Here is a 24,567-nt window from a genome sequence, read left to right on the forward strand (position 1 = left end):
GCATGTGTGCTCTGCATTCTTTACTACATTTGCTCTCAATCCAGTCCTGAGCAGTAAGTCACTATTATTCCTATTTTATGAATAAGGGACTAAGACAGTGGGCTCATTTGGACATTTATCATCCTGTCTTAACAAGCACGACATGGCCAAAGCACTCCTGCTCCGCCCCACCCCCAGATGCATGCACCAGCTTCAATGCTTCCATCATGGTTTATTTCAATCAAAATTTCCAGTTTTGACTGAAACAGTTATTGTAGTTTAATGTTTGCTCACCAGCTGGGAGCACAAACATGAGAAAAGTACAAGATCTGTGGTACAGGTTTCAACACACCTACCTGCATCTCTTCTTTTGTGAAACTGGCCGCTTCGTCCCCTAGTTCATGTAGATACATACAGTCTGGTTTTGGACACTGCATGTTCTTCAGAAAATAACTGCAGTATTTTGTGGTACCTAAAGATGCCTGATGGGGGGGAAAAACATGTCAGGAACTATGAAGGACATAAAACTATATATTGTAGAAGTGAACTTCCTTTCATTGCTGTCTTAAAATTTAGCTTCTGGTATCATGGTGTTCGGCTACATATACTGGATATAATAACTAACTACCAGAAGTCAAACATACAACCTGGGATATAATGGTATAAGACTATTACCCTATACAGCTTATTCATTATCATTAGAGCCTTATTTTATACAGTTCCAAATATTCTAAAATACATATTAAGAAACATTACCTTAAGCGTTCTTCCATCTACCACCACATTATTGACACACTGTATGGCTCTGAGTGCATCTTCTGACCGGATGTAGGTTACATATGCACTTGCACTTGGACCCTAGGTTTTTTAAAAAAGTTTTTCTTTAAGTTTACAAGTCAGTTCCTTAACTAATTTAAAATTTTGTAAAGTTCAATGCTACATTATAGATTGAATTTATTTTAAGAGCTCTGGAAAAATACATCTATAACATCATTCTACTTTATTTGTGATATATAACACTAAATATAATAAAATCCCTAAGCAGTAAGTTCAGTAATAATTAGAGCGGCAATGTTTGATTAATCAGTTACATTGAACTGTGTATAAAGGGGCTCCTGATTAATCAAACAGCAAACTTTTTAAAAAAACAACTTCATTGCAATACAAGTACTTCTAAAAAGCCAGCTGGCAAGCAGCATCTTAAGAGGCCTTTCCTCCCTCTCCTCACACACAGAACGTAATAAAACCCTTAAGATTATGTCTGCTGCAACCTGAGTGCAAAAACCTAAAAACAAATGAAGTGTGTATACAACTCTTCCTGTACAATTAATACGGTATTTATAAAAATGCATATGACATAATAAAATATCCAAGAATCTTTATCATGCAATTCATGCAATTGCCTTGTTTCCTTACAACTATGTTAACATTTTACTTGTTCTCTGCTCATCTACCAATTTTGAAGCCAACAGTTCACACACCTTTCCTACCATCAAATTTGAAGGAAAATTGAATACTTTGAGATGAGAGCGAATCTAAACAATGTCCACCTCAGTTTTTGGTCCACCAGATTAGAATATAATCAACAGAGATTACTTCACTGAGGCACAATGTATATCCACAAATCAAAGAAATTAATCATCTTGTGGAAAAACTGAGGCAAAATTCCAGTATATTGATATTTGCACCAACAAAATAGCTGTGGCAAATTGTGGGACAATATAGACCAAATAGGAGCACACATCTCAACAGTTATACATGGAGGAGAACACCTAATGAGGTATCAATAGGTTATATCCAATGTTAGTTTAACTTAAGTCTCATTCATTTCAATAGGCCTACTTTAAGTAGGACTAACATTAGATATAAACCATCATAAACAGAACAATTTAGAGAACTGGGATGCCAGGAGACATTACTTTAAGACATGTTCTACAGTTAGGTATGTTCCAGAAAAATATAGAATTTCCAAAATTACAATGTTTACATTTATATGATGCCCTTAATTTGAATATTTTATTTATTATTATTAATGATAAATAATAAATAAATAACAATAAATATTTGAATACACGCTGATTGTAAAATTCATTTTTATGTTATTGGTGTGTATTTGGGGTTATAGAATTCACTGGACCTGGTTATTAGTACATTCAAAGTAAAATATGGTAACTGAAGTATTATTTGGGCTTTTTTGTTCTAGAAGGTTGACAATTAGTTCCACAGAAACTACTGGAGTCCTGTTCAACACCCACCTCTTGCCCAGGACATGCAGAAAATGCAAGAATCTTACCTGTGAGCCTGCATATGATGTGCTGTTGTTGATTACAACTTTGTGTATTTTACCAAATTTCCCAAAATATTCTGGCCTTTTCAAAACCTGCATAGAAGATTAATTTAACTAATATAAAATAACAATTAGCAGCTCAGACAAAACACAGCACCATTTAAAAATACACTTAAAACTATTTTACTGGTTTCGAATAATCTTTTAACTGAAAAAGGGTAATATTTCTAAATGATTCCTTTTACTCCAGAAGCAATTTAACTATGCATGACTGTGGCAAGTAGCAAATCCCCAATACAAGCATCTAGAGAAATCCTATTGTTCAACACATGGAAAACAAGCTTATCATTTCAGCTGGCTCTTCTCTTGGTCTATTTAGGCAGAGACCAACTTATCCAATGTATGTTCCCCGCCTCGATCCAATCGGAGAGGCGGGTAAAAAATAAATTATTATTATTACTACTGTTATTATTAGGGAAAAATTGACACTGGGTACATTTAGAGATAGATAACTTCAGTTCTTCTCCCTCCTGAAGTCTGGCAATATCATTTAGATTCCAACTAATGGCTTTTGGCACAGAAGGCAGAGTCTTAGCCAGTTGTCCGAAAACATGAAATAATGGGGCCAGATGAACTTCCTTGGGAAGGACATTCCATAAGTTGGTGCCACAACTGAGAAGGCGCAACTGACCAGTCTCAGGCAGTCTGGTGATACCATTTTGTACTGATTGAAGTTCCTGGAATATTTTTTTAAGAGCATCCCCATTAAAGTATATTATATTAATAATATTAAACTTCAGATTGAATTATCATATCTTCCCCAGGAAAGGATGCAAAGAGTGCATCAGCCAAAGTTGGCAAAAACTGCTGGTGAAAGTGAGAGATAGTGACCAGTTTGCACAATTGAGCAATCCATGGTTTATTAACCATAGGTTTGGGGGGCGTGTGTGGGAGCAAGTAGGCTGGCTTCCAACTTCTCATCCACTTCCAATGTGCATATAACACAGGGATGCTCATGTGTTCTAACTCTGGGTTGTCTCTCCGTCATCAACTCAGAGCTCCAGGTTCACACATCACGGAGAATAATTCAGGGACAGTGTGTCCCTGGGTTGTTTAATGCGCTGCAAATGGGCAAGTGGTCAGGAGTCAGGATGCTTGCTCATTCCCACGCTTATCCCAACAACCGATGGTTAACAAACTGTGGGTTGTTTAGTTATGTGAACTGGATCAGTGTTGGTTATTATTATTATAGTGATATCAGTTCAAGACAGATCTCCAGACAACTTCACCCAGCAGATTCATGTAGACATTAAGCAGCATGAAAGACAAAAAAAACTCAGCAGTATCCGATAAACTAATGGCCATAGGGCAGACTAGTAATCTCCTGGCACTGCATTATAGAACCTAGTCTCCAGGAAAGACCAAAAAGAACTCTGCACCCCAGCCTTATGAATAACACCATAGATGATGGTCTTGATCACTGCCACAAGATCCAGAAGCATCTACGCATCTGAAAGGAGCTCATTTGGCAACCATGGTGACTATAATACTGTTGAGAATGCATTTGCTTGGTATAGAGAGCACAGCTCTGGCAAGTGCTTACCTCTGGATCTGCTAGGCGCTGGGATAAGCCTACTACAAAGACAAGATTCTTCTGTACAACCCGTACACTGGCCAGATGTTTACGATTCTCTGATATTTTCTGTTTTCTCTCATTTTGCTTCTGTTTCTTTTCATTTTTTATCCTTTGTAGCTCTTCTTGAGAGAGTGGTTTATACACTGCTGGATCTTCTGGATATGGCTAATTTAAAAAAAAGAGTGGGTAAGTCTCCAAGAACCAGAAATGGATCAAGCTTTAGGCATGTACAACTGGACTAGGAGAAGCAGACTTTCCCACCACTCCTCACAACAGCTCTGCTCATGGAAGATGGCTCAACCAACTTTCAGGGATCCCCCCTACCTCCACACCACAACCACCATATTCAGCAAGGTTCCCCTGACCCCTTGTCATATTTGGGGGGGGGGGCTACTCTGGGGCAGAGGGGGCAGGGAAGTCTGTTTCTGCAAACTCAGTTGCACACTCCTAAAGTTGTATCCAACCCCTTATTTTTGATGCTAGGAAAAAATGAATTGATCCTACTCTAATACATGAATACTTTCAACTATTCTATTGATTAATACATGGAGAAGACATATATGAGCCTTTGTGTAGAAAACATATTTACATAAAAAAACTAAAGCAAGGGAAATTAAAGGAAAAAATAAATTAGCTTTTTAAATTAAACACATGCCTGGTTGCCAGCCGCAAGTAGTGAACACCTTAAGTGTTCCAGTCTTAAGGGTTGTGGAAAGCGAAACTGTAGCATTCTTGTCTCATTTAAAGAACTGGTTCCAAAGTTTGCTTGTTTTCCTCTTCTCTCCTCATCCTATTACATGCTGGCCCTAAAGACGTTGCAGACCCATCTGAGGTGTGTGGTAATACACTGGCTAAGCACTTCTAAGATAAAATATTTTGCACCTGCCAGGACTTAGTCTTCAGTGTTATTGCAGGTGAATCAGGTGAGGTGCCCAGAGAACAGCCTGGTCTAGTTTTTTGGATGTGTTTCAGTTAGCACAGCTTGAGGACGTTGACAAGGTGCTTGGACATGAACATGCGACCACTACCATAATAGATCCTTGCCCCTCTTGGCTTATAAAAACCAGCAGGGAGAGTACCAATTGGGAGGGTACCAGCTGGGCCAGGGAAGTAATTAATTCGAGAGGGAGTGGTCCTGGCCCCCCTGAAAGAGGCGGTGATGAGACTACTCCTAAAAAAATGCTCTTTGGACATGGAAGACATTAACATTTTTAGGTCAGTGGCAAATCTTCCTTTCCTGGGCAAGTTCCCTGAGCAGGTGATGACCAACTAGTTTCAGTCACTCTTGGATGTGACTGATTATCTGAATCCATTTCAGTCAGGGTTCAAGGTAGGGTGGCACAGAAACTGCCTCGGTCGCCCTGTATAGTGACTCATATCAGAGAGAGACAGGGGAGTGTGATGCTGGCCAGAACTACACGAAAAAGGATATAACACTTTGAAAGAGGTTTGGAATGGTATATGGAATGTGTCATTTTTCTTCTCTTTTCTGTCCTGGCTACCAGATGGTAAGCATACAGGCAGAAATTACCTTGTTTTTCAGCTTTATAGACCACTTAGAAAATTTTAGGCACTTTGTGTTTTCCATTATTAATAGTGGTACCATTACTTGCAGTCCTGGAAATATAAATTGCTAAATGGCAAGTTGCAATATGTAGGATAGGCAAGATGCATTAATCCTGAAATCAACACTCTGGGAAAATAAAAAGGGTTCTTCTCCTAAGTATGATCAAAACCACATTCAGCAGCAACAGCTTCCATTTCCGACCAGAGTGAGATACTTACAAAATATCTAATCAAAAAGCTCAACAGTACCATTGAGCAGGGGGTTGGACTCGATGGCCTTGTAGGCCCCTTCCAACTCTGCTATTCTATGATTCTATGATCACTTTGCCAAAACCCCAAATGTATTCTTTTTACCACACAGCAGCTAAGGTGTATTCTTTTATCCTCTCTCAGCACAAATTTGAGCCAATGCTCAGCAAGGTACTTAGGTACGTTATCAACTCAATAGTTTTGATGCTGCAGTCCTTTGCACACTTACTCTCAGGTATGTCTGACTATACTAATTTCTGCGAAGACATGCATAGGTTTGTGCTGTCTTACACAGATTTACAGCAATCTGTTCTAGAAAAAGTAGAATCCTTGATTTCATGAAATACAAGCTCAGTTCGGGGTTGCTGTTGTTTTGTTTTAGTTTTCTAACTCATGAAAAACAAGCAAAAACGAATAGGAAATTAATGAACAGGGCTTGTGAAGCTTACGGGATATACAAAATCAGCCCATACATCACAAGTATTCAATATAATAGTTAAATCAAGAAGATAAATTGCCAACTGCAGATTTAAATATGGGGAAATAGAACTAGTTATGACATAGGAAGCCTTTGCCAGTAATTGCTGTCTACATGGTACTAGACTTGTGATAGTTTACAGTGCTGGAGAACACGTTTGGCAGTTTGATGTGAAAAACCTAAAAACCAAAAAATGAACCATCACCACTGTTTCACTTAAAGCAACTCCATATTACTTCTTGATACGCCAAGGAACACCAAGAAAAATCCCTGGGGGGCAACGTATACCACAACTGAAGCAAACTTTCATTTTGGGGGACCTCATTCTGACGCACTTAAAAGATACCTTTCTGCAAGCAGGACAAAGCCCATTCTCATCAGTGCGAATACGATGCCAACAGAAGCGACAGATCTGGTAACCACAGGTGCACGGGAAGAAGTTTATATCATCTATCTCCAGAGGCTCCATGCAAAGGGGGCATTCCACAGGGTCTTCCTTCACATCTGGGCTGCGAGACATCTCTGTTTCCACACAGCAGCAAAAAAGTATATAATAACTTAAGGGAGGAATAAGGTCAGCACAGAAAACTAAAATGAAGATACTTGAAGATCTGAAAGAGAGGAAAAAAGATAAGTGAATTAGTATTTAATTCTGACTTGGAACATAATCACATCTAATTCTTTCTAAGCAAAAAAGCAATTTTTATGTTTCAAAATGTCTTGGACTAGAAGAACTTTCATTCCCTCCCCCCTACTGCTGTAGGTAAATTATATGCCTCCCCTGTTTTCTGGTAGAAGTCCATAACTGATCGGGTTTGGATTACATTCCGTGGATCATCGCGGTTTATTTAATTCGCAACAAGCCACAGAGCCTGTGGGTGCTAGGTTGCATATCCAGCCCCTGCTCAGGGGTTGTTTTCTTGTGCAAACCTGATGAGTTAAATAACCTTCACATAACCCTAAAACATATCATGGGTTATGTGAGGGTAGTTTAACTCTCGCATAATCCATGCTTGCCAGGTTCACATGACACAACAACCTCTGAGCAGGGGGTGCATATTCAAAATGACAGTCACATATGCCCCACATACCCACTGTCTCTTTCACACTGGCCCATTCCCCACTTAGTTTGTGAAAGATATCTTCCACTCACAATGAGCTGAGGTAGAGTGGCAGGTAAACCTACAGTTTCCTATTGTAATTTAATTTCCAATTCAAAGCACGTTATATCCCTTTATTTTGTAAGAGTACAAGGAAATGTTCCAAGTAACTGGAGTAATTGTCTCAGAGAACATCCCTCTTCAAACATTGGCTCTTATCTGATGCATTCTTTTTCCCAACCTCAAAATGTGGTAAAGTATTGCGACATATAAAAAATAACAAATAACCAGTCAGGATTCAATGAGAGGAATGGAGTTTCCATACTGAGATCAGTCATCAAGAAAAGAACCAACAGGTCCTTGCCCTCCTAATGATGCAAAGGATGGCAATTTTGAGTATATTCGGTATCGCAGAAAGACAATGAAATGTAGACACAGTGAGCAAGACCTTAGGTATAATTCTTGTGAAACAAACGGTCTTCAACTGCCCCATGTCAACGATGTCATTGACTGAGACCAGGAAACTATTGCCAATGGAAAGCTGTAGCAAACTGGCAGCCAGCAGGATCCATACATCTCTGGGCAGACAACTCTGCAGTGCTGGTCCATGTGTGCAGAAGCATGATATGGCAATTTGAGTCCTTACAAGGTTACAGTCTTGTTACATGTCAAGTATAACACCCCCAAGGATTATACCACTTATACTTTTTCAGAGCCAACTCCTTCCCCTACACCCACCCCGTTCCAGAGGGTCTCCCAATCCTGAGGTGCATTTTTTCAGGAGGTAGGAGGAATTGGCCAAGAAAGTCTTTCTCCCTTCCTGCAGCAAGAATGTCCCATGAATGGAGTCTTGTTCATGGGTTGTCTGACTTCCAGCCTACAGGATTTTAGTGAAGTTTGTCTGCTCCTGGATATACCAGATCATCGATAAATTTCATTTCAAGAGTCTGCCAGGAACTCTTCTCTGATTTAGGTTAGATTCTGTACCAAAGGTGAATTCCAACGTGATCTTTTGGAAAAAGAGCCTCAGGCAGGACTAGAGAAAAGGTTAACAGCTGAGGTACCAGTGTCAAGATTTTCAACACTGAAGTTCCACGAATCTCACTCTGAACTCAAATACATAAGATCAACTCAGATGCACTTCAGATCATATAAACAAAAGTCACTACATCACCTGAAGTACTCAAGCATACAACTCAGCTAAGCTCACTGCTGTTTTTTTCAGCAATTGCTCAGTTTTCAGTGGCCCCATCATGTAGCTACAACATGACAGTATAAACTGAATTTTAAGAAGCTTTTTACATAAGTCAGCAATCTGCCTCTACTGGCCACAGACTGTAATTCAATACAAGGGGCAGATGGAACAGTGACTTCAGCAATGATAGGTAGCACTAGTTTATGATTCCTGAACAAAAGTCTGGAGATCTACAAGTAAGAATACAATCATTATCTTGGCCACACAGAAGTGAATAGTTCAGAATTCAACATGAGTAAGTAACCTAAAAGTAACCTAAGATACCGAGGAAGGCTATACTGAAACTAGCTTGGATTCCCCATATATGCAAAAGATTGTTGTTTTTTCAGATGATTAACACAAAGCCCATGACTAGTTTTGGAACAAATTGAGAGAAGTAGCTTTGCTAATCCAAGCACTGGACAAGTTGAGTAACTGGAAACAGAAAAGGTATCTAGAGTCCTTCTAGATCACTTGCACTTCTCATTTCCTCTGCTTGTAGAATGTGTGATGCCCTCAGTGGGCAAATACAACCAAATTCTAGACAATGGAATATAGGCATGAGCAAACTCATTTCAAAATACTTACAGAATTTTAGTAAAAAAATTGTGAACATAAATGTTTAAGTCAATTGCATGAAATGTATCTGAAGCAATTGAAGTGTTTCAAAATGAATTAATCAATTATGATGCCTTTTGTTAAAATCACAGTTTTAGTGGGGTTGTTCACACAAAACAACCCATCGGTTTAAAACTGCTGGGTTGTCAGGAACAGATGGGCAGCACACACGCCTTTTCTACTTTATTCCACAACTCCCAATTGGCTCAGCAACCCGCAATCAACTGCTGCTGAGCATGATGTCCTAACCCAGACTGCTGGGTTGTTTAGGGGCTAGACAACTCAGAGGTTAGCCCAACAACAAACCATAGGCTAAACACTGGGTTGTTTAGCCCCTGGATTCAGAAATCAAGTTCAACAGGAGCCACTCATGAGCTGCTGAGCCCATCATGCACTGCTAAGTAAAAGCAGAGAGGGCAGGTGCTCTGAAGGCAGCGTGCCTCCTCTCTCCCGCTTCTGTGTTACTACCCACCAGTTTTTAAACTGATGGACTATCGTTACATGCGAACCAGATCAGTGTGTCCATAGTCTCTTCTGAATGAAACTGGTCTTTGGCAAGACTTCTCCCAGTTATTCTCCAGATACTATTTTTGTCACCTACTTAGGTAACTTCTTTCTATACAGCCAGCATCTTTTATTACAGACTTCATTAACTCAGCAGTCACAGCATGTAGCACATCTTTATGAAGTGTAACTAAGCAAAATAGTTGCATCTTCATTAAATATACAACATCCATGATGAACTTAAACGTACTAAATTGAAGCACAGTTCTATTTTATGACGTAGACAATCGGATCATGAAAGGATGTGTGACACAGTTGCAGGGCCACACAGGCTAGCCCTGCTTCTGATGCACACTGGGGCCATGCCCCCACTGCAAACACCTGCAGTGTAAAACTTTCTCTGACATCCATACAATGGGAACGGGACAGTGTGGAAAGTTTCTACTACAGGCATCAGAAAGCATGGCCACAATGTGTGGTGGTGCTGGAGCTAGCCCACATGATGCCCCCGATTACATGAGTTGCTGTAGCATACGTATACCATAAGGTGTATTGGGGTAGATAACCAGGTATCTTCCAAACTTTTTGGACTGTAGCTCCCATAATTCATGACTACTGGCGATGTTGGCTGGGGCTGATGGGGGCTTATGGGAGCTGTATGCAAAACTTCTGGAATTCCTAACCCAGTTTAATGGACATGGGGCTCACATACAGGGTGCGTTTGGATAACACTACTCCATGGATGACTAGTTGCATGCCGCACTTGGGTGACGTGGAAGTAGTGCTCCATGGAGTGGAGTAATCACACTCTGTTGAGTAGTCATCTCTCCCCCACTCTCTACCTTTCCCACCAAATAGTGGCACTGGTTCCTGCTTACCTTATTGGTACGCCGCCATTCCATGGAGAGGGGCAAAAGAGACAGTGCATGGAGACGCACCACGGCTGTTGCCAGAGTGACATTGATTCTACCTCCTGTCAGGAGATGGGATGTCACCGCTTCTTTTTCTGTTGCCTGCTGACAGGAGGTAGCATCAATGCACTAATGCTTCAGCAGGCGCATTGCCTCCCCTGTCACTGGAGGCAATGCGCCTGGTGGTTCTTGCTGCAGTGGAGGGACAGGCGACACGGATGTCGCTTGGCGCTGACACATCCTCCCCCGTCGGGGCCATAGCAACAAAGAAGTGGGCGGCTATAGAAACGCTGCCCCCTTCCTTGTTGTCATGGCCCCGACAGGGAAGGAGGAGCACAGCATGGGCGTAAGGATCTGTCCTGCAGCTATGACGAGCAGGACAGATTCCTGCGCCTTCCATCCCCATTCACCACACGAGAAGGGGGATGGGATGCAGAAGCATCACTTCTGCTGCTGCCAAGTGGCAGGAGAGATGCTTGTGTGTCCTGTGCTCTTCTCTTGTGGCGAATGGGGACAGGAGGCGCAGCAATCTGTCCTGTTCGCCACAGCTGCAGGACAGATCCTTACGCCCATGCTGTGCTCCTCCTTCCCTGTCGGGGCCATGACAACAAGGAAGGGGTACACTAAGGCTGAAGTGGTACACTAAGCCCATAGTTAGACTTAAGCATTGGTTTTGTGAGCTAAAAATTTAGTTAAACAATAAGAAGAGGAAATCTAGGTGCTGGCAAGCAATTGGATACAGGAAAAAGCTGTGAGAACCTCTAAACAGAAAGCACTTCTATGTATGAAACTGATGGAGAAATCATCATCTATCCATTATGCAGACATGCATTGTCTATGTATATTTTTCTTCCTCTCCCATATTGCTAGAACTTGGGGTCATCCCATGAAGCTGATTGGCGGAAGAGTCAGGACAGATAAAAGGAAATTCTTCTTCACACAGCACAAAGTTAAACTATGTAATTCACTACCACAAACTGTGGTGTTGGCCACCAACCTGGATGGCTTTAAAAGGGGGTTGGATAAATTCCTGGAGAAGACTATCAATGGCTACTAGTCCTCATGGCTATGTGAAACCTCCAGTATCAGAGCCAGTATGCCTATATACACCAGTTGCCGGGGAAGATGACGAGATGTCCTGCTTGTGGGTTCATGGTCGACAGCTGGTGAACAGAGTGCCTAATACCAAACAAACTTTCCCTGAACTTGACTGAGAATTTCAGAAGTACCAGATCTAAGCTGCGAAGAAGTCTGAAAGGTCAGCTCCACGATAATGTAGAAAAAATATTATTATTACTATATTATTGTTATTATTATTTCTATACTGCACAATAGCTGAAGCTCTCCAGAGTTCTTTTTTAAAAAAGCTAAGCTATCAGAAAAGAGAATTCAGCAACTATTATAATGCTATTATATAAATCTGTAACAGGGTCCCAATTAGAATTCTGTGTATTGTTCTGATCACGGTCCCTCAACAAGTATTTCCTGAATTTGAAGAGGGTACCAAATACACAAGTAAAATTATCAGAGGACTGAAAACTGGAATTTTCTAGGGTAGGGGCCTTTTCAATTTAGAAGGAAACTAAGAGAGTCAGCAGAGAATAACCAAGAATGAAAATCCAGTTACAAAACACAATGCTAAAATATGGTTTCTCATAATTATTACAGTAACTGTGTGATAAAAGGGTTCACTGATGCATGATGTCCTTGTAAGATTTATCTTACCTACTCTTTCAGACTGATTGGGGTCTGATTGGGGTTGTCAATTGGCTGAGAAACTACAGTTGCTGCTCACTTTTGTACAGCTAAACATTCTGGCTAAAAGTCACAAATCTATATAACAGTTTTGGTTCAGGAGATACCTATACGATAATCCACACAAAGTCCCAACATTAACACACAGAAATCAAAATATTAAACAAGCCACACTTAATAACACTATCTATTCCATATCCTAACTTTAGTCTTAATTCAAATATGGTGTAGCACTCAAAAGCTACATTTAGGCATTGTAATCTCAATGTAAAATATAATCAGCCCTCAAAAAAAAATTGCATTTTCTCTGGTAAGTCAACAGCTTGTTATTATTCATTTCTCCAATCACCACAATCATAATTTCAAAGCCTGCTTCAATCGTTTTTATTGCCTGCTCAAATGCAATGTTACTATCCCAAAACTGTTACTGACATCACCAAAAGTGAAATTTAAAAAGCTATAGCAAAATGCCCATACTGTAAAACAAATTAAAATTAAAAATGCTAGTAAGACTACAAAAGCTCAGCAAATACTTATTGGTATGCACTCCTCTACATCTGAAGCAGCATATTATTTTATGCAAGGGCAGACAGAGCTCGGTGGCTCAATGCTTGTATTCTTAAAAAAACAAAAAAAAAACAAAAAAAGAGCCATTTCAGGTCAACTATATTTTGGAACTTCAGACAATTGCTAAGTGTATGTTTTAATTAGTATATCTATTTATATTAACCGGCTTAAAAATGCAAGTGTTATTCCTGTAGAATGAGATTCATTTAAGCAATCCCATTTTCAGAAATTCTGTACTTTGAAGATACACCAGCGAGAAAGGGAGTTTAATAGCTCCTGTATACATGCAATGAAGCCTGACCTCACCTCAGTGAAACCCAGATTGTTTACCCTGTAATTACCCCTTGGGGATACACCTAACATATGAACACTTCTAGAAGGCTTTCCCCAAATGTTTCGCATACCAATAGGTAATTTTTCCTTATGAGAATCCTAAATATGCAACTCCAGGGTATGTGTATTCAAATTAAATAATCTCCACACATCTGCTGAACAGCCATACCAGAACCTGCAAAGGAATGGAATACAAATGATATTTACATATTTCCTCAGCTGGGCTTCCCAGACAAGGTTTCTCATCAGGGCGCTTTTTCTGAGTAGCAGCAGCATATCCACAAAATCTTTTCCTTTACAGGAATAATCCGTACATAGGTCTAAATCCAACATTATCCAAGCAGAGCCCTACAAGCATCTTAAATTTGCTCCAGAGGGTCCCCAAAACCCTCTGGAACAGATTTAGTAGGTGTGTAAGTGGCTGAAGGGATTTGCTCCGAGAGTGGCATCCGTTCTACCGGTGGAAAGAGACTACTGGATTCAGCCTACAGGCAACGACTGACTTATAGGTATCCACTCCTCCATATCTGAAGCAGCATATTATTTTATGGAAGGGCAGACAGACCAATAAACCTTGACAAGTTCACTATCACGAGGAGCTCTAATATCCAATCTATATTAATACCAGCGAGAAGGGCTAGAAAATATTCTAGTCTTTTATTTTTCCATGGGAAAAAATCATTTCATAAGTTCATTAGTAAAAATGAATGTATGCCATTTGCAAATGTAATATTAGGCAAGCTTGGTAGTTTCAAATTTGTAATTAATATTTTTTCCTAGCAAGTATTGGAGGGAAAATATATATATATATATATATATATATATATATATATATATACATATATATATGTCATTGAAATACACATATGTGTGTGAAATAGAACTAGCTAATAATGACAGCAAAACTGAAGGTGTACCAACAACCCTAGCAGAAGAGCTGAACTCTGTTGAAATAAAAGAATGGTTATCAATATACCATGCACACATCTTTGAGCTGCTAAAAAAAAATTAGTGTGTCAACAGTTTTCAGTACCTTTGGGGGGTTTTTCTTAAATTTAAACAATGTAAGGGAAATACATGCTATTGCCTCTATATTTTTACATGTATCCCAATAAAATTTTTGACATAACATTTAAATCACATTAGGTGTGCTTTAATTTTCACTCCTCAAATATTTCAGGTCAAAAATTGTAGTATATTGGGACAAAATATTAACATGGGGTACGTTTTTTTAAAGCTTTGTTTACTAAATACAAGTAAAATAAAGAATCCAAATTCGTTCTCTCTAGGGAAGGAATAGGCAACTTCTGGCCCTCCAATAGCTCCTATCAGCTCTAGCCAGCATAGCCAGTGGTGATGGATGATTGGAAGTGTAGGCCAAAACTTCTAGAGGGCCACAAGCTGCCCAACCCTGCAGGGCATCAGAACATTTCCAGATGAAAACTGAAATATTTCCTATATAAATAACCCTATGCAAATTAACCCAATTTACATTGGAAATTTTCCAATTTATTTTTTTCTAGAAAACCCACAACACTGGTAAATGTAAAGCAGAAACTAGAATTGTATTAATTTTTTTTTTTTTTAATAATTTTTATTCATTTTCAACACTATATAAACATAAATGAACATTTCCAAAATATAATTGAAACAAACACAATAAGAAAAAGAAATACATCAAATATCTGCTTCATACATATTGAATAATTGTTGAGTACAAATATCAAAAACTATTACATATGCCTTATCACACTACAACATTTTCATTCTTAACATAAAAGTGCACCCCCCACCTCGGGATCATTCTTGAGTCCAAAATCTAATCGTTTCTTCTGATGGTGGTTTCCCATTTCCCTTAGTAAACACGAACACTAGGAACTGTTTCCAAATTCCTTCGAACTCATTTATTTTAGTTACGCCTTTTCTCCACTTAATATTACATGTCAGTTTATCATTAATGGCTATATCCCATACTACTTTATACCACTCCTCAATAGAATATTCCCCTTGGATCTTCCAGTTCCTAGCTATCATCAGTCGTGCTGCAACCAACAAACTCGATATCAGCTCTATAGTTCCTTTTCCTCACTTTATATCTTCAAATAGTGACAGCAATGCTATTTTTGGTGTTTGTTCTATTTTCATTCCCACTATTTCTTCAATTTCTGAGAACACCATCTTCCATAATCTTTGTACATATTTGCATTGCCACCACATATGTAAATACGTTCCTTTTTCCCCACATCCTCTCCAACAATTTGCTGAATGTTGATCACTTATCTTGTTCAATCTAACCGGGGTTAGGTACCACCTCCATAAAATTTTAAAATAATTCTCCTTTATTCTTACTGATAAACTTCTCAACACTCTTTGTTTCCATAGTCCCTCCCAGCTCTGTCGCCCTATTTGTATCTTCAAATCTGATTCCCAAATCACTTTCTCTGTATTCTCTCTAAACTCCTTCTCTAACAATATTTTATATATTTCACTCATTAATCCTTTTGAAACTATACTACCTCCTTTTCCTAGAATTGTATTAATAATCTATAAAATGCAACATGGATATGAAACTACTTTATATAAATTTGAAACAAATAGTTAAATAAGTTATGGAAAAGCGTCAGAGTGGTAATCACTCATGCTGGCATTCAATAGTAATACCTGGATGTGAAATGAGTTTGCAAGCAGTTTGTATTTCTCAATATATTTTGAAAAGCAGTAGATAATTATGAAGGAACTGATTTTTACTAGATATTAAAACCTATTCGTTTATCTGGGACATGAAGAATACTCTAGAAAGATTTCATCTTTCCTGCCGTAAAATCAGTGGACAACAGAATTCATGAAACGCCTACACAAATATGTACTTAAGAACCCCAACATCCTACCAAATGTTTACCCTAATTGGTGATAAGGGCCAAGCAGGAGAAATCGGCCAATTCTACTCATTTTCTTAAAAAAAAGCCAATGTTCACAGATTAGGTAAAACGTTCTGTACATTCTATAGTAGCACTACTCATACCTTTTGTTTTCTGAAGCGCATTACTTTTCTGAAGCGCGTATGTATCACATACTTGTAGAAGCCAGAGGAAACACCACCATTAATCACTCTTAACAAGCACAAAGTAGTAAGGGTTTATTACAAGAAGGCAACGGAGTCCCTCAGGGCTCTGTTTTGTCCCCCATGCTATTTAACATATACATGAAACCGTTGGGAGAGGTTATCTGGAGTTGTGGGGTGCGGTGCCACCAGTACGCTGATGACACCCAACTCTACTACTCCTTTCCACCCAATTCCAAGGAAGCAGTTTCTGTGCTAAACCGCTGTTTGTTGGCAGTAATGGATTAGATGAGGGCGAACAAATTGAAACTTAATCCAGATAAGACAGAGGTGCTCCTGGTCAGTCGAAAGGCAGATCAGGGAATAGGGATTCAGCTTGTGTTGGATGGGGTTACACTCCCCTTGAAGACGCAGGTCTGCAGCTTGGGTGTACTTCTGGATTCAGCCCTGAGCCTGGATGCTCAGGTTTCGGTGGTGGCCAGGAGTTCATTTGCACAGTTAAAGCTAGTGCGCCAGCTGCGCCCGTTCCTAGAGATGTCGGACCTGGCCACGGTGACACATGCCTTAGTTACATCCCGATTGGATTACTGTAACGCGCTCTACGTGGGGCTGCCTTTGAAGAGTGTTCGGAAACTCCAGCTGGTTCAAAGAGCTGCAGCCAGATTGTTGACCGGGGCTGATTACAGGGAGCATACAAACTCCCCTGTTAAAACAGCTCCACTGGCTTCCAGTCTGTTTCCGGGCACAATTCAAAGTGCTGATTATGACCTATAAAGCGCTATATGGTTCGGGTCCAGGTTATTTGAAAGAACGTATTCTCCCTTATGAGCCTGCTCGTGCTTTGAGATCTTCTGGAGAAGCCCTTCTTTCAGTCCCACCTTCTTCACAGGCACGCTTGGTGGGAACATGGGAGAGGGCTGCTCCGGTGCTCTGGAACTCTCTTCCCGGGGAAGCTAGGAGGGCTCCCTTCTTGATGGGCTTTTGGAAGCAGGCTAAAACTTTTTTGTTCAAGCAGGCCTTTGGAGAATAATCCAGCCCTCCATCTATGTTAATGTCTTATAATTTTGTTGTGTATTTTTTAATTGTTTATGGTTTTGTTTCCCCCCCCCCATGTATATTTTAAACTTTGTAAGGCCGCCTTGAGGCCCAGCATTGGGCAAAAGGCGGGATACAAATAAATATAATAATAATAATAATAATAATAATAATAATCCAGTATGATATAATTGCAAAGATGACTAATGGAATTATAGGACATTTAGGTGAAACCACTTCTCCTCAATATCAGGAAGCCACCCCAGTTGTTCACCAAAGAAGAGTATCAGGAATGGTCCACCCATGATCACACTCTCCTCATTCACTACTGGGACAGCATATGGCACACAGACACATAAACAGTAATTCAGCATGCTCTCGCTTATGAGAAACAGGAGTTTCTTCTGTATGGAATGATAACATTTAAATCTAAGTATGGTTTCTAAGATCTAATATAACCTTCCTTTTTGTTTACCATAATGTTGATGCTCACTTATTTCTTATTTGTCAATTTGCAAAATGATATGCTTAGGTGCCTTGGCATATCTTTTATTTTAACTTACTTTTTTTTTTTAAAAAAAAAAAAGTAAACTACTAAAATAAATAATCAAAGGCTTCAGATATCACGGCAGTTTATGAGAATCCTGCACGTGCTTTGGACACAAAGGGGAAGGTACACAAGCAAGAAAAGTAGCATCAAGAAACCTGACCTTTCCGGTGATGGTGGCACTGCCTGACAGAGCAGGGGCAAGGCTGCAGTAGCTAAAATGATGAGGATAGTTGAAGGAGGCAGGGCCAACAATGGCAAAGTCTAGGTACAAGGTTTAGAGAAGGCAGAGTGACCACAGGCACAAGAGAGGTGAACCACCCTTGTGGAAATTGCACTGGGGAAACGTCAGGGATCAGACTCCATCCAGCGCTTCAGGTTCGTTTTGGATGTGGTGGACTCAGAGTGATGTACACAAGCCCCAAGCTGAGGGAGCAATGGAAGAAGTCCCCAGAGGGACTGTCATATGAGAGAGACAAGCTAGGCCTACACACCTCAAGGAGGAAACTACATTTTGTTTTTATGTTCTCCCTTACTGATAGTTTGATTTGTGGATAAATATAAGCCTGTGACACTACAGACTTATACAGACTTGCAGGGTTCTAAATGGATGTTTTAAATGGATATTGTTGTTTTTTATACTTTTGGTGGTTTAAAATTTTGTATATCTGTTTTTAATGTTCATTGTTTTTAACTTTTGTAAATCACCCAGAGAGTTTCGGCTATGGGAAGGTATATAAATATAATAAATAAATAAATTCTAAAGCTGCCAAGTAAAACTTTGTAGGGACAGTTGAAATTCGGGGTGTCCCATAAGTTTTTAGAAGGGAGAGTCCACGCCTCCCAAATCGTTTGAGGGCTCCCCCCTGGTAGCACTACATCGCCACCACCGGGGCCAGCTGAATGTGCATCAGGAACTAGAAGTACTGGCTGCCAACGGTGGGGCACTGTTGGACCCTACCCTAGGTCTCCCTTATCTACGTCCAAACTGCCACTAAACTAAGTCCAATCTGCCAGAGTTTGGTATTTTTTATGAAATAAACATTCTTTAATGTAAAAACACCCCCTACAATTTCCATCTATGTTCACAGGTATGGAGTTTTGACTGATGGAGTTCCATCACCTGGCCTTATGAATGCCAATACTTTACAAGTATATATTAAAAATTTGGGCTTTTAAACTTAAACCATCCATATTAGATTAGAGGATGAGGATCGTCTTCATATTAATATACAGAAGGTAAGATAAGTATTTCAAATTGGAAGAGCCAACAACTTAACTACATCACACAAAAATGCTGTAACCAAACAGTCATGGTAGACATACCCACCATAATGATTCATGCTTTTAAAGGGAGGGAGAAAAGTAGCCCAATCAAGTGTATGGGCCTATTGGGATATAACGACAGGAAAGGAAAGGAACCTCTCGTGCAAGCACTTGAATCATTGCTGACTCCTAGAGGGACGCCTGCTTTCGTTGACGTTTTCTTGGCAGACTTTGTAGCGGGGTGGTTTGCCACTGCCTTCCCCAGTCGTGGCTACCTTTCCCCCAGCTAGCTGGGTACTCATTTTACCGACCTCGGAAGGATGGAAGGCTGAGTCGACCTGAGCCGGCTGCCTGAGAACCAGCTTCCGCTGGGATCGAACTCAGGCCGTGGGGAGAGTTTCGGCTGCAGTAACTGCCGCTTCCCACTCTGCACCACACGAGGCCCTATAACAACAGGAAATAATGGATTAATTAACCTCACATTTGCTGCAGCATGTGCTATGCACATACTGCCACGATTCTGAATATGCAACCTTAGAGTGACCTGGACAGTATGGGTTAGAAACCCAAAATTAACCTAACTACTAATTACAAATTAACTTTGGACCAATCGGGGGTTGCATATTTAAAGAGAGTGGTATGCACCCAGCATGTGCCACAGCAAATCCTGGATGAATTAGCCTACAATTTCCTGACGTTACATGCAAACCAGGTCAATAAGTTTAGATGACATGGGCTATCTATTCAAAATATGAAGTACATCTCAACATAAGAAACGCATCTCAACCAGGTGATTTTTTATGTTCCTTTCAGCTTCAAAATTCTGTGAATTAAGTAAGTCTATGGATGAATTTGTCAAAACAATTCAGCAATATAGGCTATGTTTACATATAGTGTTAAGCCATGGTTTATGACAGGGGTCCCCAACCTTTTGGCCAGGCAGAATATTGAGCTTGCCTTGAAAACTATCACACAATGGCTGCCATGGTGGGGGCTTGCTCATTCACAGGGATGTCCAAATCAGCAAAACTTGAGCTTGCCAAAGTTGCCCAAATTCCATCTCAAAGCTTGTTCTAAGCTGAGTCTGTATTAAATTGTGAGCTGTTTTTTCTTTCCACATGAAAATCCATACATATTATTCCAAATGTATGCATTAATTCTGCACATCTTTGAATGTATGCATTCTTCTCCCATTGAGTAAAGTGTATTTCTATGGATTTTTAAAAAATATATACATTTTTTCATGCACACTTTTTAAATGTACACATGCTGTCCATGCATTTTTTGGTTCCACAAATCATACTACAAAGCTCGGAAATGAACGGTCTTCAACCACAGATTGCTTCCAAGTCCATGTTCCGTCTGAAAGGTGCGAACTGGGTAAATCCTGATCAAAATGAACCGAAATAAATTTCTCATGCGATAGTACTCATACATAAAGTGACTTCCATGTTGGGCATGACTGATCACAAAACTAAGAAAGTGCTCAGGGGCACCATGCTGGATAACCCCAGGTTTATATTAACTATGATTTGTTACTTTGACATGGATCATCTTAAAGATCCATCTAATAGCTTATTTTGCCTATTTCTGGTTTGTGCTTCTGATGCCCATCTTGCCAGCCTTCAGAGCAGTTTCATTTTCTGGTTGCTTCAGCTTTTCCAGGATGGACAGCAGTGCAAAAAAGCCAGAGATAAGTCACAGTTCAGGGTTCATGACAAGCCATGAGTTAAACAAGCCACACTTTGTAAGTCAACAACAAACCATGGCTTATATTTGTGGTTTGTATCTGGTTAACAAACCATGGTTTGTTTGCAAAGGTGGGTTTGGACACAATGACAAGTCAGATTTCAACAAATTGCACTATGGCTTAGTATTATCTGTGGAGCAGGACATAGCACAAATCAAAAGAGAGGCTAACAGCAAAATAGAAATGGATCCAGCCAAAACCTGAAGGTTCAATTACTCAAGTCTATTATCTAGAAATACAAAAAGTTGTTCATCTGGCCCAGTACTGTCAACTCCGATTGGCAGCAGCTGTCCAGGGTCTCAGGCATAGGTTATTCCTATCACCTGTTACCTGAGCCTTTTAGCTAGAGATGCCAGGGATTGAACCTGGACTGTCTGCATGCAAAGCATGTTCTCTACCAAAAAGCTCTAGTCCTCCATTCTAGCAAAAAAGAATCAGGAACATTCATCAACTCCTGAAGCAACCACCAATAGCCTGAGACAATTTTGCTGTTTTATTTTTTGTATTTGATTATTAATATGCTTCAATACTTTAAACTGTAAATCCCCTGGAGTGCCTTGGCAGAAAAGCAGTAAATACAATACAACAAGCATACATTCTGGCTCAACATAAACTAATAAATTTGCAAACACGGTTGATATCAAATTCAGAATTAACAATACTATATACTGGGAGTTAGGTGGCACTCAAGGTATACACCTCTACTTAATCATCAACTGGATATTTTTCTAGGAGACCCTTATTAAACTCAAATAACTAGTAAGTTTTGCCAAGAACCCCTTGGAAAGATTAAAGCAACCACACACATGCAACCTATATACACAATAAACACTATTAACACAAAAGCTATGGCTTAACAAATCAACCACTGAACAGGAATTATTCAGAATTACCACTACCGCCCAATATATTCCAAGCAAAACAACAAACTATTTTGGTATAGTAGTTGCTGCTCCGATAGCCCAAAAACAATATGGAGGAAACACTGCTTTAGACCACCTGATTACTGAAATAGAAACAGTCACCTTAGCTGCAGTACCATGGACAGGGTACAGTGAGAACACAATTTTCTTTCATCACTCAAATATTAAAACCAGGGCCTGACATCTAAGAAAGCAGCTAGGATCAGCTAAACTGGTTTCCTAACTCTTAATACAGCTGAATCAGAGCTGGGAGAGATCTGAAAATCACTGTGTATACTTTAGCACCACTCACTACTTGTTGCCTGATCAGCCACTTGCTCTGGCATGCTTCTCAGTGTGGAACTCACTCCACCATGAATATATATTAAAGATCTGTAGCCTGTTGATTTATTTATTTATTTTTAAACAGATTTCATATATAATTTGAAGTCATAACAAAGCAACATCTACATTAGATATATAGCACCTACATTTGATTTGTCATTCTTGTTTTAAGGCAAGCTTGAATTCAAGAGCCCATTTATACATTTTGCCTTGCACAAGAACAGCTATTCCTATGATTAACCTACTTATTAAGCAGGCCCTGTACTTCTCCACAAACCAAATCAATGATTCTACTTTTAAAGTGTCCTCTTAAATACTGTATTTTTAAAAAAGCTCATGGGAGAAATATAGTTCTTCTTAGCCAAGACAAAATAAAATACAAATAAAATTATTTAAGCCTACACTTAAACAAATTTATTTATTTTAAAAACTTATATTCCACCTTATTTCCAAGAGGAACTCAAGGCAGCTAACAAATCAGAAAACATCACACAACATGTAAGCGCATATATAGTGCTCCCTATTCCTAAGAATAATAAAACCACAATATTGACATAGTAGCCCAGCAAAAACAATTTCTAGGGATAGTAGCCAAAACAAGGGAGATATAAAACAATTATATTCAGCCAAAGGCTTTCTTAAATAATCATGTTTTTGCTAGTCACCTAAACTGGAGGGAAGGGGCCTAACAAGTCTCTATTACCAGGGCAATCTGTAGGAAAGATGCTACTACAGAGAAAGTCCTGACTCTGATCGCTGCTGCCATGCTTCAGAGTCCAGGGATCTGGAACAGAGCACTAGATATTAACTGGAGCATTCGCGGAGGTAGAAATGGAAGAAAACATCCCTTAAGGTAACCAGGTCCAAAACCATTTAGGGATTTAAAGATTAACACCAGAACCTTGAACTGAGTCCAGAAACAAACTAGCAGAGCAGATGAAAGCATTGCCTGCAGCATTTTGCACCAGTTATAATTTTAAAATGCTTTTCAAGGGCAGCCCCATGTACAGCAATGTGGACTTTATCATGGAGGCCACTAAGGTGTGAATGGCTGTAGCATGATCTGACTTTATCAAGAAAGGATGTAGTTGACAAACCAGTCGAAGCTGAAACAGAGTGCCCCTCACTACCAACACCACTTGTGCATCTAACAAGAGCATGGGATTACAGAGCGCCACCAGTTACTACTTACCATCCTATACTCTTGATCAGCAACAAATGTGGAATATGTCAATGTATTTTGAATGTTAAGCACCTGCCATCCTTACATACAATGATATCCTAACATGTCCAGTCTCTGAAAGCTTGCAATCAAACCACTAACAATATATCTTGAGCCCAAAGAGGTCACATAAAGACATGAAACTGCCTATCTAGCCCAGTACTGAATATCCTGACTGGCAGCACCTATCCAAGGTCTCAGGCAGAGGTCTTTCCCAGCCCTGCTACCTAAAAAACTTTTAAGGATTTAACCTGGGGCCTTTTGCATGAAAAGGTCCCAGGTTAAATGCTCTATGACTAAGCTATGACCCTTCCATGGGGAGGGGGGAGAGTACCCCAGTAAAAGCCAAACAATTCCTTCCAATAGGTCAGGAACAAAATCCAAGTTACTTCTACAATTATTCTAGTGACAATGTTCCTGAATCAAGATTTGACAGCGCCAAATTGCAACAGCATTTCAAGTAACACAATCTTCCCAGTGTGAGAATTTAGAATGCATAAAAGCATACAGAGCCCTAGTTAGAGACTAATCTTCAAGATTTTGAGTTGTGCAAAGGCTGAAGACCAGCAGCATTAACACCATTCAATGCTTGCTTTCACTTAAGCCAAGAGTGAAAAATATTATTTAAAATGTTATATGCCACCCTTCCCCTATGTGGTACACTTAGCATTCATGACTACTGGCCCTGCTAACTAGGGATGATGAAAACTGAAGAGCAAAATATCTGGAGGGCACCAGGTTGGGTATGGCTATTATATGCAATATCATCTGATTACTGAACTTTCGAATAGTAGAATTGCTCCTCATACTGCAAAACCATAACTGCATTCTGAAGAAGCCACCTTTAATGAATACATCAGTCTGAAGCAAACCTCAAACTAGGATTATTAAACAAATAGAAGGACAGGTCCTTCTGAAAAATCATCAACACAGTTTCTGCAAAGGTAAGTGTTGTCTCACTAATCTTTTAGAGTTCTTTGAGAATGTCAATAAACATGTAGACAGGGGTGATGAAGTGTTTATTTGGACTTAGAATCATAGAATAATAAAGTTTGAAGGGACCAATAAAGCCATCGAGTCCAACCCCCTGCTCAATGCAGGAATCCACCTCCCTAGATAATTTGGCTCCATTGTCATACTGCTCTAACAGTCAGGAAGTTTCTCCTGATGTCCACCCAGAATCTAACTTCTTGTAACTTGAACCCATTAGTCCATCTCTTGC

At 39.7% G+C, this 24,567-nt stretch overlaps 1 protein-coding gene across 7 annotated transcripts in view; it reads right to left on the minus strand.

The window, feature by feature from the left end:
* The window catches only part of CNOT4 (CCR4-NOT transcription complex subunit 4), a 70,251-nt gene that overhangs the window by 40,907 nt on the left and 4,777 nt on the right, over positions 1-24,567 (minus strand). For 6 of the 7 annotated variants that reach the window (XM_063133689.1, XM_063133686.1, XM_063133684.1 and 3 more), the window contains exons 1-5: positions 6,542-6,798; positions 3,870-4,067; positions 2,273-2,359; positions 736-837; positions 336-461 (exon numbers count right to left, since the gene is read on the minus strand). In XM_063133689.1, the coding sequence (XP_062989759.1) occupies positions 336-461; positions 736-837; positions 2,273-2,359; positions 3,870-4,067; positions 6,542-6,715 (687 nt within the window). In that variant the 5' untranslated portion in view covers positions 6,716-6,798. Of the gene's footprint in view, positions 1-335; positions 462-735; positions 838-2,272; positions 2,360-3,869; positions 4,068-6,541; positions 6,807-24,567 lie in introns of those variants that run through there. The other variant, XM_063133691.1, reaches the window with a different exon arrangement.

This window comes from Elgaria multicarinata, chromosome 9 (genome assembly GCF_023053635.1).
Source record: "Elgaria multicarinata webbii isolate HBS135686 ecotype San Diego chromosome 9, rElgMul1.1.pri, whole genome shotgun sequence".
NCBI lineage: Eukaryota > Metazoa > Chordata > Lepidosauria > Squamata > Anguidae > Elgaria > Elgaria multicarinata.